The sequence below is a fragment of the Emydura macquarii genome, unplaced genomic scaffold, assembly GCF_026122565.2.
Source record: "Emydura macquarii macquarii isolate MOO-44397 ecotype Brisbane River unplaced genomic scaffold, CSIRO-AGI_Emac_v2 contig_1644, whole genome shotgun sequence".
NCBI lineage: Eukaryota > Metazoa > Chordata > Testudines > Chelidae > Emydura > Emydura macquarii.
In genome coordinates this window covers 16493272-16513574 of record NW_027131781.1, presented here as the reverse complement: position 1 = coordinate 16513574, position 20303 = coordinate 16493272, and the positions used below count along the sequence as shown (strand labels likewise).

General features: G+C 39.8%; 1 protein-coding gene across 2 annotated transcripts in view; it reads left to right on the top strand.

The window, feature by feature from the left end:
* Window positions 1–237: 237 nt before the first annotated feature.
* Window positions 238–20303, top strand: part of SH3GL3 (SH3 domain containing GRB2 like 3, endophilin A3) — a 65996-nt gene continuing 45930 nt past the window's right edge. For both annotated transcript variants that reach the window (XM_067555731.1, XM_067555732.1), the window contains exon 1: window positions 238–475. In XM_067555731.1, the coding sequence (XP_067411832.1) occupies window positions 431–475 (45 nt within the window). In that variant the 5' untranslated portion in view covers window positions 238–430. The remainder of the gene's footprint in view (window positions 476–20303) is intronic.

Genomic DNA, 20303 nt, shown 5'->3' with positions numbered 1-20303 from the left:
TGCTCTCGGGCTGGCAGCAGCCTGGCAGGGACCTCTCCTTAGGCTCAACGCATCCTCGCTCCTTCCGCCGTCTCCATGCAACATTGTAGCGTGGGCGTCGCCTAGTTCTCTCTTTGCATAGTCCTCGCCGGTGGCCAATCGGCAGACAGCTGTGGCTCTTCATTTGCATAGACCTCGCCGGGGGCCAATAGGCTAGCAGCTGTGGAGTCTGTTTGGAACGCGATGTTTCCATCGGTGCAGGGTTCTAGCGCGGTGGGTGCCCGTGCCAGAGCCAGCGGCCGGGCTGGTACTAATAGCCGGGAAGGGACTGGCCGGCCGGGTGGCCGGCCGCTCGGCCTGGGCAGCGCTAGGAGCCGCCTGTTGTTCGCTGCGGCGCAGGCTCCTGGAAGCTGCTGCTGAGCCCAGAGCAGGGGGCTGCGCCAGGAAGAGGATGTCGGTGGCGGGGCTGAAGAAGCAGTTCCACAAAGCCAGCCAGGTAAGAGGAGCAATCCCTGGGGCTGGAGGAATAGTAGTGTCCCCGATGGATGGCATCCAAGCCACACAAGGATTTCCCTTCACCCTCTCTGGCCAGGTGGCAGGTTTACCCATTGTCACCTAAGAATTAACCCCTCCAAAAGAGGGTTACACTTTAACTCTTCCTTGCTGCGGATAGTTACCCTCTCACCCAGGGTGTTAGCTCCAATTCCTCCCCTTCCAGAGAGAGAGAGAGAGGGGGGTGTCGAACTAGCCTATTATACCCTCTTTTACCCAGGGATTTATGCCTTTATTCACCCTATCCTTTCGACGAGGATTGCTGCCTTCTCATCAGGGAATGACCCCTTTGAATCTGCCCTTCCTGAGGAGGGATTACATCTCTCACCCAGGATATTACACCCCCCATCACTTCTGATCCTATTATTATGAATGTTAATTAATTGTTTTGTGGCACTGTCTAGAGGCCCCAATCAAGAATGAGAGCTCCATTGTGCTAGGTGCTGTACACAGGTCTTTCTCATCCAAGCTATTAGTTACATCATATCCCTCCACAATTACCCTTTTATTAGCCCATCTGGGGGGGACTACCCTGTTATTCTCCTGGTTTTACTCTTCCATCTGGGATATCACCCCCTTGTCCTATAGGGGCTACCAAACCTTCTAGGGAGTTTCCTCCTTGTCTGGCTGTTACATGCTATCATCCATTTCTAAGGGACTATATCATTCTCAGTTTCCAATTGCCACTTCTCCTCTTTCCCTCCCAGTGGTTTGCCTTTTACCATGATCCTTTTCTCTCCTATTCCATTTTCTATCCCTTTATGTCATATGACTCTCTTACCTGCTTTTGCTGATTTTCTCCAAGAGAGGAAACCCTCTCTGGTAGCAGGTGAATTGGTTACATATCCATGAGCTGACATGAAAATAATGTATTTTTGCTGGTAGTTTCAGGAGCCATTCTCTATAGCAGAAGTATGTAGAAAAGCAGAAAACAAATCTGTTCAATAAAGAGGTGGAGGAACCCCAGACACCTGTGTCCGTTAGATTGTTTGTTCTAAGCCCCAAGTGCTGTGTAATTCTGTTTGCCATTGCTAATGATAATGGCAGCACTGAAAGCAGCTGTAACCTATCTGGTTAGGCTATGGCTTGTTTTTGCTATGAGTGGAGAAAATGAGAGTTCATTGACTGATTGCCTGACTGTCCTTTTGTTGTGTTTTGCTGTCTTTTTTTCTAGTATCTTATGGTTTGTGAACAATGGACACACACCAAAAATGTTTGGAAGGAAGTCATGTTTTTATCTTTTCTTGCAATAATATCTTTTCAAGGCATCTGTGTAATTTTTGGATGAAACAATGTTAAGAATCTGTACTCTCTGCTCAACTCTCATCATGCCCATGACAAAACGTGGAGCTCCCTGGATAAAGATATTCACGGGGTAACTGGCAGATAGTTTGGGCTGGTTTTGCAGCTTGAGAGTAAGATCACTTATGATGACAAATGATACAACCTTAAATATGGTGCCTACATATTACAGAGAACAAAAGGCCCATAGCTAAGGAAGTTAGAGACGTAACCACAACAAAAACAACGTACAGTGTAGAAATTTCTAGTGACAGTGTGTTGCAACCTGGCCAATTCTGTAGAAACCAAAGTGTATGTCTAGAACCAGTTAATAGAAATGTAGTGTGATATGATACCGCACTGCTTCCTATATTCAGTACAGCATATAACCAGGAAATTTTAAAAAGCATGTCATGACCCTGAGCCTGATCATGCTCCCATTGAGGTCAATGACGAAGCTCCCAGTTCTTTCTGTGGGGCAGGATTGAGTCCATGGTATGAAGTAAAGTGACTCAAGACACCTATGATTCTTAAGTAAAAGAAATAGTGTTGCTGAAATTCCAAAGTGGGCTGGGAGTAAGGAAGGCGCTATTGCACTGTTCTCTAAATCGCTGAAAAAAATCAAAGGCAGTTGTTTTAGAACAAATTTTGGAAGAATTCAGCAGCTGGTATTGGTGAAATGGTACAGGGTACAGTAGTAGATGGAAAGCACACAAATGCAGTTAGTTGTTTATGTATGCTCAAAGTTTATGTGCTAACTGAAATGACTAACCCTCTCTAGTCCATCTTTCCCACACACATACACATGTACTTTAAACTAATTATAGCAAACAAACAAGCAGAGGGGAAAAAACAAGCTAGGGCAATAAAGAGGTTATGCCAAATGGAAATATTATGATAGAATTAAATGGAGAGAATGTACTTATCACAAAGACAAGACAAGCAAATATGGAGCATGAAAGGAATATTGTCAAAAGGGCTTTTTATTTGTAATTGCATAAAGAATAAGAGACCATTGAAAGAGCATAAGCATCTCTCTGTACATGGAATGAATAAGAGATGGGAAGGATAACCGTTGACAGAAGAGGTAGGCATTGCTTGGGGTGGAGGAATGAAATTAATTCTTTGCCTTAGTGTTCCCAAGGGAGGATGGGGGGGCAGATGACATAAACAGGCAAATTTCTCCGGGGAGGAGAAGGAAATACTGAAGAGAATGAGGATCATGCTAGACATGAGATTAAGAAATGAGAACATTTAAAGATTGACAGACTTTGAAGACAAGAAATCTAAAGAAAGAAGCAAATGAGATTAGAGCGTCTACACTTATCAAATACATTCATGATGTTGAAAATACAGAGATGTTGGCATTTCTTAGGCACTTGGTTACAAGATATTCTTACCCTGATACAACAACAGGTATGATGTTCTATTCAGATGGATTTGGAATAACCCAAAGCTGTCTGTTACAATCTCTTGAAACTGGAATTTCATTAGTACATGTACTTTACCTCCATTTATTGTAAATGTAACTTACAAAATTTGTCACTGAACTGCTTGCTGCTCTTGGGGCCAGAGCAGCAGAAGACTTCAGAGCATTCTATAAAAAGAGAGAGCTTTTTCATTTTCTTTCTGTGCTGCAGTTTTATATCACCTTTCTACAAGCTTCTTATCCATTGATTTTTTTTTTTTCAAGTTCTGAATTTCAGGAAAAAACATAATAACAAAATTACCAACTTTTGAATTGACTACTTGAATAACATGGATCTGACTAAAATGTTAATTTAGTTTGTCAAAACTTGTGATCAAGTAAATTTTGTTTTTGTTTTGTTTTAAAGGTCATAAATAAAAGTAGCCAGTTTTTACTGCTTTAAGGAGGTTCACAGAAAGTTAAGTATCTGTCTACACTTACCTGTGAGATTTGGCGGCAGTCAACGGGAGTTACGCAAAGTACCCAAAAAAACTTGTGTAACTCCCGTTGAATGCTGAGCTTCTCTTCTGCGCTCTGTCTGCACTGCGCTATTCCCGTTGACGCAGTGCTACGTTACTTGTGTAGCTGGTCTTAGTACGTCGATTTCTGGATTGACTGAGCGGGTCTGCACTGACCGCTCAGTCGATCCAGAGAAATCGATCTGACGGCTGCCGTAGCCATGATGACATGGTCTTTTTTCTTTGGTCAGGGTACTAAAAGATCCTTTTGCCTATGGATTTGTAACCATATTTTTGAGTTCATGATAAATGTTTGTTTCCTGAAGTTTTGCCCTATTTGTATTCCTCACCCCCCCCTCCTTTAGAAGTACAAGTCCACAGTGACCCTCATTTCATTGGTAGTAGTTTCTGTTGGTTAGTGATAGAAAGCCATGAAAATCTTTTTTTAGTACATGAACTCAGCTCTTCATTGCTTTTTAATTGTACTTTTGCCCATTTCAGCTTCTAAGGGGCAAATTCTGCCCTCGTATCCTGTGCAAGCCCATTGACTTCATTCTGGTTTCAGATGGAGTAAGTAAAGGTAGAATTTGGCCTTAAATATGCAATAGCTTTTTGGGGGTGGTAGTGGAAGAGTTAAGAATCTGGAATAAAACTAGAAAGGCATCAACCACTTCATTACACATCTTATTTAGCTGAATTTAAATTCAGACAATGCAAGCAAACTGGAGCCAGGAGCATTCTCATTCCCATGCACCTTCTCTGACTGTAAAGATACTTGATCAATGAAACACAAGATAGAAGCACTGCAATGTCAAAATAACTCTCATTGGTCCATCTGTGGCTCTGAGGGCAGGACACTGCTGAAAGTTGATTAATTCTATTATGGGCCTCATCTACAATATAGGTTTTCTCCTTTTTATTGATATATCTCCAAATTGAAATTAAAAAAACAAACAAACAAACAAAAAAACCAACCTCAGAGAACTTTCTTTTTGATCAATAGTTTGTCTCCTGTCAGTTACTATCACTGTTGTAGCTTCTGTTTCCTGTTTTTTAACTTAAACACATTTTGCCACAGTAAGTTTGTCTTTATGTATTGTTTTTGTAGTCCTCTTTCATCTCTCACAGTTACATGTGTGTGGTAACCTGAATACTGGATGGATTTCATTTTCAGATGTAAGCAAGGAAAGTTTTTAGAGTGATTTTTCTGTTTAATAAAGCTATAAACAGAGGTGGTGCATAACGCACCTGAATACTTAGGAGCTATTATTTTTTATTGAGCTCCAAAACTGTGTAAGACCCAATACCAGAATGCAAGGAGACATGAGCTGATACTTTCAAAGAGTCTAGACACCACTCAGTATGCGTTGAGGGCCTCACCCGCTTATTCTTTGAGAATTCAAGCCATGGTGCCTGACTCAGGGAGCTTTCAGTTGAACTCTCAATACATTTTGGGGGGCTTTAAAAAAAAAAACCCCTATAATTATGAAATCTGTGGTTGGTGCAGAAGTCCTTATGCAACAATGTCCTCCGTATCTACAGCCTACTCAAACAATTCTGCTTAAGTAGTTATCAAGTATATTCTTTGTATTGGCTCTGAAAGATAGCAGTAGTTTTCCATGAGAAACACAGAGATGTTAATGATTAGTACCCAGGGGACTGACAATTTTACTGACAATGTAAAATGCTTTGTGATCCCAAGATGGAAGGTGCTTTAGAAATGCAAATCAATACAGTATGTGATGTTTGTACAAGACTATTCTCAGTTTAAAAATGTCTTTCTAGACATTTTCTAAAAACTACCTGCTCTCTAAAATTAGAGCTACCAGGATGTTTAAATCCCCATGCCAGGAAACCCACACATAAGGGCATATCTCCAAGAGAAGCGGTTGTGACCATATCAGTCCCCTTACATTTCACAAGCTAGTAGAAGGCGGTAGTAATATAAACATATGCATCCATGATTTCTAGAAATGGAACTTTTAAGGCTTGCATTGGGTGGATCACCAAGTCTGGGAGCTGACAATCTAACACTGACACAGTCTGCAATTTGGAGGGCTGGCAGATGTGTGTTAAAAGTTATTCTCAGAAAGTGATTACAGTAGAGAAAAACATTTTGTAATGGGATCAGATCTGAAACTGCTTCCTTAAGTTGTGAATCCCTTTAAAATTTTCTTGTTTTGTTGGAATGTGTCAAATAAGCATAATGAAAATCCAGGCTGATGCTGACATTCCATTCTTAACTCATATTATTGTCTGTCACTGCAGCATATACTATGTGATATATTACTGTATGTTCTCTTGAAAATACTAAGGACAAGTAGACAAGTTAAGCACAGTAAATATCCGTGTATTTATTAGTTTGCATCATTACCTAAATGCTGCTTGAAATCTATTGTGTCTTAAATATTACTTATTTGTTAAACATAGCCAAATTCTCTGATCAGTTATATACCAATGCAGAATTTAGCCTAGACCCCAACTCACAAGGACAGATTCTGCTTTCAGTTACACTGGGGTAAATATACAGTGACTCAGTGTAGTTTCCCTTATTGGTGTATATGCATATTAACAGTGTAACCAAGATCAGAATCTACCTCTCACAGCCTCAGTCTATATGCACCATTATTGTTGACATAAATGGAGATCTCTGTGTGTTCAAGGGCATGACACAGCTGCAATTTAAAAACAAAACTAAAGTGAAGAATGAATTGAAATATATATTCCATCTGTTTATTGTGCATTTCATGAATCAGGCCCCTCCGTAACTTCCATATTAACATATGAGAAACCTGAGCAGTTAGAAAATACATCTTGTTCTTCACCCCCTTTGTAATAAAATTGCTGCCTTGGTTTGTAACTGCATTGTTAAAAATAATTCTTATATTAATACCACCTTCACCTTTGTATAATAGGATAGAAGAACTCAATACTGTTTACTATTCTTATTATAAATGGATCTGTTGCACACATCTCAGAAATGAAGCCACTTCTGGAGTTGTCTTATGGTTCAACATTTAGAACATTGGGAGATGAAGAGCACAAGATACAAATTTTAATAACACTTTTAGCAGGCTCTATTAGAAAGTAGATTATTGAGTGTTATCACATTGTACATTGAATTCCTCACTATACAGCCTTGTTCTCTCACATCGTCATCATTGTTTTTACCATTAAAGTTAATATCAGTTGCTCATATGCATTTATGTGAGCATATATCCTTTAATTTCTTAAAGCATCTCAATTATCAACAGCTGTGTAAGTGAAACACAAAAATATCTTGTTCTTGCATGCTTCCTTTCCAAAGAACAGGGCTTTGACTCTCTGATGAGAGTAAGGCCCTGTCTACACGTACCTCCAAGATTCGGCGGCAGTCGACTGGAGTTACGCAAGCTACGCAAAAAACTTGCATAACTCCCGTTGACTTCTGTGGTTCTCTTCTGCGTGCTGTCTTCACTGCACTGCGACGATGGGAACGCCCGTCGATGCAGCGCTACACTACATGTGGAGGTGGTCTTAATATGTCGATTTCTGGATCGACTGAGCAGGTCTTCGCTGGCTGACTGCTCAGTCGATCCAGAGAAATCGATCTGACAGCAGCAAATTTGCTGCCATCAGTGTAGACTTAGCCTAAGTTCTGTTTCTGTATTACATTAATTAAACTATATTTTGATATGGTTAATGAAGTGTACAAAGAGACGTCACTTTAGTGACATTGGCCAAGTTAAGAAGAAAGTATGACTCTCACTAAGTATGGAGGCCCAGACCTTATAAGAAATCTAGGGTTTTTTTTTTTCTATGATTGGCAGTTCCAGTGATCTTTGTGTGCACATGTTTGTATTAGACACTTATGGCCAAAAGGAAGGGAAAATTTTCTTGTTCTCTTTGTTGAGGCCAATTAAATAGAACATTAAGAACCTAATATAAGCAATGCCAAATTAATAATAATAATAATAATACTTCTTATCTAGTCCTTTCATTCCGTAGATTTTAAAGTAGTTTACAAAGGATGGTAGTATCATTGTTCCCATTTTACAGCTGAAAAATTAAGGTACATGGCAGTGAAGTGACTTGTTCAAGGTCATATGGCAGTGTCAATAAGAGATTTCTTGTGTCACTACTCCATGTGCAGTGCCCTATCAGTTAGAAATTCTGCTTTCTGACTTAAATGGGATTTGGATCTGTGTAGAAAGGTACAATCCACCACTCATTATATTATTTTTCCTTCTAATTAAATGTTGCATGCAGTTGCAGGTTGGCATAAAACTGGGGCATTTTTTTTTAACTCTGATATAAACGTCTCATAAACATTTTGAGCAAAATTTGTTGCTGGTGTCATTCCATTGACTTAATCAGAATTACAGCAAGGATGAATTTGGCCTTTTCCTTTAATATTTCTATGTTGGTTTTAAAATGCTTTTATTATTGTCAAATGACAATTTAAGAGCTAGGATTTTCAGGTAGTGATTAACCAGCATCTGTCTAATATAGTGTATATAAGATACCTGTTTCAGGTTGTTGCTCCCAGTCAGAATTCTATACCTGTCCTTTATTTTCCTGTTGGTAGATGTAGAAACAAAACTTTGAAAGGTGACCTCACTGTCTCCTAAGTCACAGAATGCCACCAGTATGCACTTGTTTTCTGTTTCCAGCAGAGGATACAATACTTCTCAGTCTGGCTTCTATGTCAAGAAACCACATGAAAGTAAATTATTAATCAAAGCCTATAACTTTTCATCCATTTCAGTGCTAGCAGTTTCATTTTGCTGTCTCGAAATCCCTTCCAAAGAAAATCATGATAGGACTTTAAAAGAAAACAGGTCAGATTTTGCTGTCATTTACAGTGGTGTAAATCCAAAGTAAATTCCACAGAATAGACATGTGTTGATGTAAATGTGGAGAGAATCTGCCTCACCACTTTTACTCAGAATTTATTAGCTTCTCATTTTGTGATCTTTCAACAGTTAAATATTCGCCACTTACTATCATTTTCTAAGCAAAATAATAAGAGCAATAGCTGATTTAAACTAGACAGTTTTGCAAAAAGTATGAAATACAGTAAAACCAAACAAAATAACAGCAAAATATTGGCATTTTCCTCACCCTTCTCTGCAATCCCAACACACACATTCTAGGGCCAAGTTCTGCTCTCAGTTACAATGTTGCAACTCAATGGAACTTGTCTCCTCTTCTTATGTAACTCATGCTATCCTGAATCTCCATTCCTCTCTCCTCAGTGTTTCATTTCCCCTTTCTATCAAATTAATGGCGTGCAGTAGGAAAGAGAGGCTTAGAAACACAAGTCACATGTTGATTTTCAGCTTTACATTTAAAAACAAAATCAATACAAAGTTGACTGAAAAAAATCTGAAGGCTATTTTCTCTGTGGTTGAGGGGGAGGAAAAGGGGTATTTTTATTTAAGCCTTAATTAGAATGTACCATCAAAATAGTTTGATATTCACTGTACTGTCACCATTTAATATGAGCATTAGGATTAGTATTGTAGTCACTTTCATAAGAGTTCCTTGTAATCCATCATGAATATGTCATTCAAATGAAATAATGTCCCATGTCACTAAGAACTCAGTGAGTAGTGCTCCTTTTTATCATCAAATTAAAGACGTTCCAGGATTGCTTAGAATTTAACTCCAGTCCTTACAGTTGCTTGGAAACAAACCTTGGCAACATTCCAGAGTAATCATCATTGGTAAGCTCAGGCTTTCGAATTAGGCAAAGAAAAAATAAACTGGCAGAAATATCCGTTATTGAGGAAAATGGAGTAGAAGACACACGGAATTAAATGTGAATTTTTCTAGTGGATGCTTTCCCTAGTCAGAATTGTGGAGTAAACTGCCTTCTTGCTCCAAATATTTGTTTTGCTCTTCTAAAGCTTATTTATAGTGTAACCCTTCTGCTAGGTGCAGGCGTCAGCACCAAGGGTCGGGTTCAATATCTGGTGGTTAACACTGTAAATCAGAACCGGCTCGAGCTTCCACCCAGTAATCTGGGAAAAGATAACACCAACCCCTGGGTGCCTCTCAGAGGCAATAGTTCCCCACTCGCTGGTCACTGATCTCTGCTTCCACTAGCCACTGGAGCTTGCTGTTCCTGTGACATCATGTTCTGAGGTTCTACCATTTAACCCAGCTCTTAGTGATTTCAGCTCGCAGTAATTTCAGCAGATAATGGGGAACCCGACAGCCAGTGCAGTCTCTGTGTTCACCGTCCCCACCGAAGGTCTAAGGCTTAGCTCCTAGATCAGCTCAGCGGTGATGCCAGCTCTAGGCATCACCAGCTGGAAACAAGGACCCTCAATTGAGTCTAATCAGTTCTGTCATTTAAATGCTGTAGACGGGCAATTCAAATGGTGCCTAGGACTCTGAGCAGAGTCCGAAGCACCAGGTAGGAATACCTGTCTCCACCTATTCTCTTCTTCACTGGGATTTGGTATCTCTACTCCAGCTTAATAAGTGACATTCAGTTTAGGGTGATCCCAGCACAGTTCTGCTGCCCTTTACTTGCACAGTGAGGATAAGAACATTTCATTGTTCATTGCATTCAAAATACTAGAGTGATTTGTAACCCACAACCAACCAAAATTGAATGTTTTGGAAAAGCAGCTCCATTTGCTGCGCACCTAGGCAGGGTAGGTATGTCTATGCAAACATGGTCTGCTCCTGAAGTCTTTTCCACCAGCTCATTACTAGATGGCAGGGGAGAGCTCATTCAGACCCTGTTTACAATAGCAACTGTCCAGATTGTTGTCCTTAATAGTTTATTTCCATTAATGGTACTTCCTGTACTGAAAATTCCACATATCCCTGTAGAATCAGTTATAGGATTTCACTAAATAAGGCCTTGACCCACCAAAACTTCAGGGGCTTTAACCCAACATGAGCACTCATGGAAGAAAATAACATTTTACTCATTATATTCATTTAAGGGTGCTTGAAATATCAAAATCCAGTAAAAATGACTGATTTTTCTTTTGAGAGAGACAAGATAGATGAGGTAATATCTTCTAATCTAATGGATCAACTCCTGTTGGCGAATGGGACAAGCTTTCAAGCTTCACAGAGTTCTTCCTCAGGTGTGGAGAAAGAAACCCGTGTCCAAGCTAAATACAAGGTGGGACAGAATGTTAAGCATAATAAAGGGTTCACACATTTCATAAGAGACTGCTTAAAATTAAGTGGGCAATTAACAGCACTGCAGTCACAGGACAATGGAGGGTTAGTAGGCAGCAGGATGTGTTATAAGTTGTAATGGGCCATAGAACCAGTGTCTCTATGGTTTCTGGTGTCCAGTGGAGCTATGAATTGAAGATCCCAGGTTTGTCTCTTGAAGATATTGTGCATGTTTCCTTTGAGGATGATGACTGAGAGGTCAGATATGCAATGATTGCTTTGTGAAAAGTGTTCCTCTATGGGTGAAATAATGTTTTTGTCTTTTATCATTTTTCTGTGTGAACTCATTCAAGAGTGTAGTGATTATTTGGTTTCACTCACATAGTTGTTGGGGCATTTGATGCCCTGGATAAGGTATCCCACATGTTGTGATAGGCATGTATAGGAGCTGTGGATCTCCAGAGGTGTGTTTGGGGGTATTGATTGTTGTAGCAGTGGAGGTATGTCTGCAGGTTTTGCATTTGTTGTTTTGGCAGGGTCAGGTGCTGCTTTGAATTAGTGTGTCCTGGTCTGTGTGGAGCTTGCTTCTGATGATGAGGTTGGGGGTTGTTTTTGAAGGCCAAAAGAAGAGGTTCAGGAAAGATTTCTTTTGGGATGTGGTCCTCATCAAGTATGAGTAGTAATTGTTTAATTATACCCTGTATGGGTTCCAGTGTGGGGTTATAGGTGACAACTAAAGATATGTTTTTATTTATTGTCCTTAATATATGTATTAACCAAAAAAAATTGCAACTGGCAAAGTCTTTTCCTTAAGAAATAAACTGTTATAACAAGAAAGCAAATAAGTAAACATTAGCAGAAAGGAAAGTAGAAACCTCCCCAACTAGGGATTCAGCTCAGCCCAAATCTACGAGCCTGTGTGTTTGACTAATCTTTCCAAAGGCATTTTCCTTCCTCTGGCTCCTATTGTTAGTTTATTTTATTTATTTGTATTGTGGTAGCACCTAAGAGGCCTGGTTGTGGGCCAGGATGCCATTTTGCTGGGCATAGTACAAACACAGAACAAAAATATGGGTCCCTCTCCCAAAGAGCGGACAATCTCTGAAGACTGAAGGAAGTGAGAATGTGCATTGGGCTGCTCCCATCTAAAATTCAGATGCTCATTAATTCTGCTTCTGCAGCATTTTATATATATGTCCTGTTTGTGGTGGAGCTGCATTTTACCTGTTTTCAGGTTCCTGCCAGAACGTGAAACCCTCCTTCTCGTGCGCCGCCCCCCCCTCCCCCCCCCGGGAATGCTCTGATATACACACACATCCTCTCTCTTCCCTTAGGGGACTTAGAGAGTGGCTGATGTAGAAGATGGCCACCTCCACACAGGAGACTTGTCCACTGGCCAAAATATTTCCACTTTATACTATTTAGCAGACCAGCTAATCCAGCCATCAGTTACTAAAGGATGTTGTCTGAGCAAACAATGGTTACAGAAAATATGAAACCTTACTGTGCCCTGGTTGCCAAGAAGGCATTCCCCTCTATTCGGCATTGGTGAGGCCGCATTTGGAGTATGGTGTCCAGTTTTCGACCCCCCACTACAGAAAGGATGTGGACAAGTTGGAGAGAGTCCAGCGGAGGGCAACAAAAATGATTAGGGGGCTGGAGCACAAGACTTATGCAGAGAGGCTGAAGGAACTAGGCTTGTTCAGTCTACAGAAGAGAAGAATGAGGGGGGATTTGATAGCAGCCTTTAACTACCTGAAAGGGGGTTCCAGGGAGGATGGAGCTAGGCTGTTCTCAATGGTAGTAGATGACAGAACAAGGAGCAACGGTCTCAAGTTGCAGGGGGGGAGGTCTAGGTTGGACATTAGGAAAAAGTTTTTCACTAGGAGGGTGGTGAAGCACTGGAATAGGTTACCTAGGGAGGTGGTGAAAACTCTGTCTTTAGAGGTTTTTAAACTGCGGCTTGACAAAACCCTCGCTGGGATTATTTAGCTGAGGTTAGTCCTGCTCGGAGCAGGGGGTTGGACTAGATGACCTCCTGAGCTCCCTTCCAACTCTATGATTCTAAGAATGTCACTTATACTGAATAATGTTTCTATGTAGAACTGAGCCTGTTATTTCAAGTTTCCTACCTGAGTTAGTACATAGTTTTCTTGTTTATAGGCATAACTATTTGAAATACTGATTATTGCCTCCTTGGTTTTTTAGATCATCATTTTATGAAAACATCCTTTAAAAGCTTCCTCATTATGTATCATACCTCTGGATTCTGGCCAGATTAGTGGGGTTGACTAATTAGTGGGGTTGATTAGTGGGATTACAGAAATTAAGCATTTTCTCAGGGGATTGCATTCTGTTGCAAAGAAGAAAGAACATGTTCAAATCAAGAAGTCTTGTGGTTTATGACAGTGTTATGTGAGGTTACACAGCAGATTTGTGACATTGCAGATGGTTCCCCTTTGTCTATCAACACATATGGGAAGTGGCCAGAAGATTAGTACAGATCACTCTATCTGATGAACAAAGGTTAATTGATTGGGGAAAGGGAGATGCTGCAGACAAAAATATAACTGTTTTTGAATAAAGGTAAAGATATTGTTGCATTTTATTTTTGGATTAAATCAAGAGTAGAGCTAGTTGAAAAAAGGAGAAATGATTTTACAAAAATTTGTTACATTTCATAGTTGTTTCCATTTTGAGGGTTCAAAATGGAACCATTTTGCATAATATTTTCTGTGATACTTTTTATCAACCATTTATATCAGAAATTGATATAAAGGTTTTAAATGTTTTCATTTAGTTTTCCACAAGGACTCTTTTGAAATCTCAAAAACTCTTCATGATTCAGTTTGCCAACTATCATAAAGTTGTCAAGATTATTAATAAATGATGAACTCATTTCCATAGATGTTTTCTGATCACCTTATCATTTGGTCAGAACGTACAAGGCCACATCCAGGGCTTCATTATGTGCCTACAAGGCCTTCATTATAAAATTCACATTGGAAGCAGTTTTGCGAGCTCCAGTGATTTAGATTTTAGTGATTCTCCAGTTGTGGTTAAACTTCCCTATTTTAGAATCCTTCAGCTGTGCATTGTAGCAAAGCACATTTATTTCTTTCTCACTCTGGTCTTTAGTAGGAATCTTTGATTACAAGGCCCACACCTGAGTTCAAATGCTTCTTGATTTCTTGCACTAGCATTTCAGGGCTGCCTTTCAAAGGGGTCCCAATTAGGATTCCTTCTGCGTCCCTGCATTGAACTTTCCTAGCACTACCTGGCAGCACATGCAGTTGGTGGAATTAAAGCATGCCGGACACTCAGGTGTTAAAATAATTTGCCAACCTGCTCAGGGTTAGGGCTGCCAAGTGTGTATGTAGGTGCACAGACATGCAACTTTTCACAAACACAGGAGGAGGACAGTGTTTGAAAATCAGGCTCTGGGTGTCTTAAATGCTGTGGGCCTGACTGAGTGCTGCCCGTGTTGCAGCACAGAGATGGAGGAGTAAACAAGAATTTTTCCTATCCCCCACAGTTTGCCTCACAGCACAAGAGCAGCACACCACATCAGGGACTGCTTGCTCCTCCACCCGTTCCTCTTCCCCTCCCCCATCCTGAAAGCAGGTTACCAAAAAGGAAGCAAAGAGGGACGTAGAGGAAGAACCCTCCTGGGTAGTGCAGGTCGGAACCACCCATATTAAGGCTTAAGAACCACAAGCCTGGCCTACATGTGTTTCTGCTTGCAGGATTGCATGTAACAAAGTTGTGACAGTTGAACCAGTGTCTTGTTTTAAGGTGTAGCAATAAAATAAAGCAAGAAGATGCAGTGACTTCCTCACCTCAATAGCAGTCACAACTGTAGCAGCTGAGGTGGGACCAGGGACAATGATGCAAACAGCAAGGTTCTTTGTATTTTTTTTTTCCTTTTGTTATTGAATTGTGTTGTGGCATGAATAGAAACCTCAACATTCACAGTAATGATTGAGACTAGAGGAGTTTTAGTTTTTGTTTTTAATAATACAGTAGAACCTCAGTTCTGAACACCTCAGAAATGGAGATTGTTCATAAATCTGAAATGTTTGTAACTCTGAACAAAACATTATGGTTGTTCTTTCAAAAGTTTACAACTGAACATTGACTGAATATGACTTTGAAACTTCACTATGCTTAAGAAAAATGCTGCTTTTAACCACCTGAATTTAAATGAAAGAAGCACGGAAACAATTTCCTTACCTTGTCAAATCTTTTTTTAAAACTTCCTCTTTATTTTTTTAGTAGTTTATGTTTAACACTGTATTGTACTGTGCTTGCTTTTTTTATTTGAGTCTGCTGCTTCCTGATTGCGTACTTCAGGTTCCAAAAGAGGCGTGTGGTTGACTGGTCAGTTCATAACTCTGGTATTTGTAACTCTGAGGTTCTACTATACATGAGAACTGTAATTAGCCCCTGGGCGGCAGCAGTACAGAAAACAAACATCCTAGGTTCTTTTCCAATGCATCCAGGGCCTCATTCAACTCCTATTGAAGCCAGGGGTGCTGTAACACTGCCATTGACTTCATTGGGATTTGCACTTGGCTACTGTCAGAGCCTCTCATCTGGATTTTTACTTTCAAAATCTTTGCCCATAGAACAGCTTACATCAGTGTAAACTCAATTATTTTATAAAGGGCACAAGAGCAGAAAGAAGCACTGCTTTGTTGTTCGAACAATGTAACCTTGCACTAAAAGTTTATTTTTGCATTCTGAAAAAGGCCGGCCATTCTTTTAAAATAGAAGCCGAAGTGACTTTAAGACTCTCAAGCAAAACAGACAAGGAAGTCTTGATAATTCAAAGGCAGGGTTGGTTCTTTTGCAGTAGCAGAACTTTGCCTAGGGCAGCAAAATATTAGTGTCAGTAGAATGTTCAGTAACAATATAGGTGAGTGAGAGGTGCTAAGGGGTGGATGTTTTGCCAGTACCCTAAAAGGAGCAGAAATCCTAGAGCCAGCCCTGTTTCAGAAATAAAAAACTACATCTAGGTACTTAATTATTGTTGCCTAAACCAAAAAAATGGGTAATGAAAAAACAACTAGTAAGGGAATTAATAAAATTCACAAGGCAAATAAATGCTGAAACCATAAGCAACATTTTTAATACCAGATTATGGGGAAAAAATTAACAAGCTATTTCTTTGCAGGTGAAGCCACCTACAACTATTTCTTGATTTTTAGATGGAAATACTTTTCAGAAGAACAATAGAGTTTGTTGCCAGATAGTTTGTCAACTGATTATCAATTTTTCATGCACCCAGAATTAACTTGCTTCTTGATGCTGAACAGAATATTAAGATAGCAGTGAGCAGTATTATTTGAATAAAGAGAGAAATTAAATCAAAATCTATCAGAACTAAAACTAGGATTTTTTTCAGCTCCAGGCTAAATTACCATATTTACTTATAAATAGCAGTTACAATTGAATTTAGCTCTGTAGAACCAAAGACACTAAAAGGCTGTACTAAGAATCAGGCTGAGTTACATGAGCCTGTTTTTATTTGATTTTAATTAATTTTATTTTAAGTGACAATCTTGCCTGGTGAAAGTGTGACACTTCATCTGGGTATACTGTATCTGAGAATCTTGAAGACATTTCTTCACCAACATCACTTAAATGGATGTGATAAAATTACCTTTTGAGCTACAACTTTATCAGGGAGCTTTTTATTACAGTTAAATACATAAATGCATGCCAGGGGGCACAAGTTCACTTGCACTGTGACTTTTAACATTAAAAATGTCGTTCTTGACTATTTGCAGTTTTGAAAAGATATCCCTCTGTGTTAACTGTTCTGGAGTACAGACTACATTAGGCCTTGTCTAAATTAGGAAATTCTAATGTCCATAGTAGCCCTCCCACCATTGCTACTACAAATGGAACTGCATTGGTGCAGAAAAACACAACATAAAGCTTGTAGGGCTCAGTCCTGCTAACTGTTACACTGAATTTACATTGGAATTACTCCATTGACTTCAGAAAAGTTGATCCTGATTTACTTTGGCATTACGGAAAGCAGAATTAAACTAACCCCCTCCCCGCAAAATGGGTGAAATCATTTGATCTCTACTCAGCTTTTATTCAGCCCTTACTTAACCAAAGCTCCCACCGAGGTTGGTAAATTGTGGAAAAAAAACAATACAGAGGGACTTTAGGGTCTGTATACACTGGCACTGGAATGTACCTGAGGAATAATGCAAAGGAAGAAAGAGTAAGGTCCTCAGATGTGGTCCAGCATTCCTCGTTTTTTAAAATATTTTTATTTACAAATACGCTGAGCTGCACTATTAGACCAGAGCTGATTTTTAAATGGCTTTTTAATATTCTGTGAAAGCTGTCCAATAAACAGGAATCTCCCTGCTCATGAAAATCACAGCAGAGAAACTCTTTTTTCATGAATAATGCAATGCATTTAGGTGCATTCAAGAATCAAATATGATGTAAATGTTTTAAGTATTTTAGTTGCACATTGCAAACATGGTCCCTGATTCATATGCTGGGAAATATTTCACATTTAATTAATTTTTTTTATTTTTATTTTTACTCTTTGATTTGAAATCCAGTTTATGTAACTTTTAGCTGGAAAATGTTGCAAGTTAATATTCCTAGTCACAACTCTCTGATAAGTCCATGTGAGACTTAACACTACACATACTGTTTGTGGTAGAAACCCAACAATACACTGGTGCATCAGTGTGGCCTTGATTCAGCAAGGTACTAAAAGTGATGTGCCTAGCATAAAGCATGTGCATAGTCCTACTGAAGTCAATGGGACTTCTCACTTTCTTAAAGTTAGGCTATGTCTGCACTGCGAGCTAGGGGTGTGATTCCCAGCTTGTGTTCATAGCTCTCACTTCGCTAGCACAAGGATAAATAGCAATGTAACTCCATTGGCCTGGGTGGCAGCAGGGGTTGCATGGCTAAGTCTTGCTGTGTAGAAACCCGCCTGAAATCAGTGGGTATGTACTTGGCATGGCAAAGCCATACCTCTGCTGGCACTGCTTGTGCTACTGCAGCTATGCTGTTTATACTCATGCTAGCTCACTGAGAGAGAGCCCAAGTATGTGTACATGAGGTGGGAATTATACCTCTAGCTCGTATTGTAGTTGTATCCTTTGTCATGCACCTTGCTTAATACCATTAGCATTCTATACCGGACTCATTAAAATGTGGGGCAGGCGCTAGTAGCCACCCTGTCTGAATAAAATACGTTGCATGTAGTATTGTGACCGTGTTCGTCCCAGGATATCAGAGGGGCAAGGTGGGTGAGATATTATCTTTTTTTTCTCACCAACACAAATAATCCAATAAATTTTCCCAGACCTAAAAAAGAAATTGATGTAAGCTTGAAAGTTTGTCTCTCTCACCAACAGAAGTTGGTCCAGTAAAAGAGATTACCTCACCCATCTTGTGTCTCTAATAAAATATGGGAGTTTTGCCTGAGTAGAGACTGCAAGAGGGGGTTCTGTTTGCTGGATAAGTTCCAGTAGGACAGTTGTGTTGGAACTGATGTGATAACTTTTTATGAACAGGCTAGCGTGATGGATTGATATTCCTTATAATGTCAATCTACAGAGAGATGCAGTCTACCAAAATTATGATTGACATCTGCTAGGGTTTTTTTAATGAAAAAAACAGCATAAATACTTGCTAGATGGAGGAGGAATGGATAGCTGCCCTGTGACAATGACAGAAATGTAGAAATACTGCACAGGTAAGATAATAATTTATTTTAGACAGTGAGGCACCAACATAAAGGAGATAAGTGTCTCAAAAGCAGAGGGTTAGGTTACTGTTGTGCCCAATTACTTTTACTATGCAGAAAAGCATTTGGATCAAATATTTTTACTGAGTCAAAAAAGTTAACTTATTAGAGACAAGAATAATGAAAGCTTTAACACAGACTAGAAGAGGCTACAGCATGAGTATAAAACTTTTTGCTTAGTTGAAATAAAATAGCAGGAAAGTCTGCTAAAACTCTAACAATAGACAGGTGTCAACTACTATGACTTTAATTTTGAGTTGTCTGATTATATAACCATGTGCAAGTACACAGTGCTTTACTATGCACACAGAAAGTAAGATCCCTTCTCCAAAGAGCTTACAGTCTACATGATATTTATTAATAAAATAACTGGAGCAACAAAACCCCAGACACAGGAAAATAGGGAAACATTGGTGAGATCAACACATGAAGGCTCTACATATAGAGTATGTTTTAAGGTGGCATTTGGGACCTGATTCACTGTGCACTAAAGTTGACAAGAGTCTTCCAGCTCACCTCGGTGGTCAATTGATCAGTCCTTTGAAGAAGGAGGAAAGAGAGAGAATGCTTGGCCCATGGAAGGGGAACGTGTTTCAGATGTAAGGGGCAGCATAGAAGGAGATCCTGAGCAGTTAGAAGAGAGGATCTGAAGGTGGTGTTGGATGAGATTTGAGTAGAGACTTAGGAAGGGACAGAGTTGTACAGAGACTAGAAGGTAATAAGAGGAAACTGAAACTGATAAATTACTAAGAAGTGCATGCAAGATGAGCAAAGACAAATGTATGTTCATACAGTATAACGCGCTTTACCCCAGTTGTTGAACTTGCTACATCTTCCTGGACCTGGCTTCCGTAGGACCTGAACTCTCAGTTGATGAACCTGCTGCCCAAAGCCCCCGTCCACACACTTTGAATAGCAACTAAACCTGACTTCCCTTCCACATAATGAGTGTACTTGCAACACCATGCATAACCCCGCAACCAAGACCTGGAGAAGCAAGCTGGTCACCTTCCCAGCAACATGTGCAATGTGGACATGTGCTCCTTAAGTATTCACTGCACTGAAGGATAAAAGCTTACTCTAGATATTATTGGGGTAAATTAAATCTCTTTAGGAGCCACTTAATGATGGCTTGTTCCTGTCCATAAAAACAAGCTTTAAACTGGCTGTTGAGCACCTTCTCTACTGCAGGGAGATCAGAGGTCAAGCAGGAGTTCGAGTTACAAAGGTAATATGAAGAGTCCTTGCATATAGGGAGAAGAGCGAGCACAATGCATGTCAAGTGAGGTACTCACATTAAATAAATGAATGTTGAGGATTGTGTGTTATAGCCAAACCAGTCCTTCTCTGGTTTGTTAAAGGACGTATAAGGGGATGCCAGAAGACAAGCATAACCTACTTATAAGTTCAAAGTACATCTTAGAAAGAAGAGATTGTTTTAGTGCTGAGTTGATAGTCAGAACCTATAATTGTATCCTTGCCAACTGAATTTTTGCTTCAGTAGTTGCTCTCGTATCCAGTAAATAAATAAATAAAGGGAAATATTTAGTATGATACATCCTAGTGTAATCCCTGGCCCTATCCAGACATAATAACAACCTGTTTTCATAAACCCAACTCTTCTGGTTGGGGAGGAAGAGTA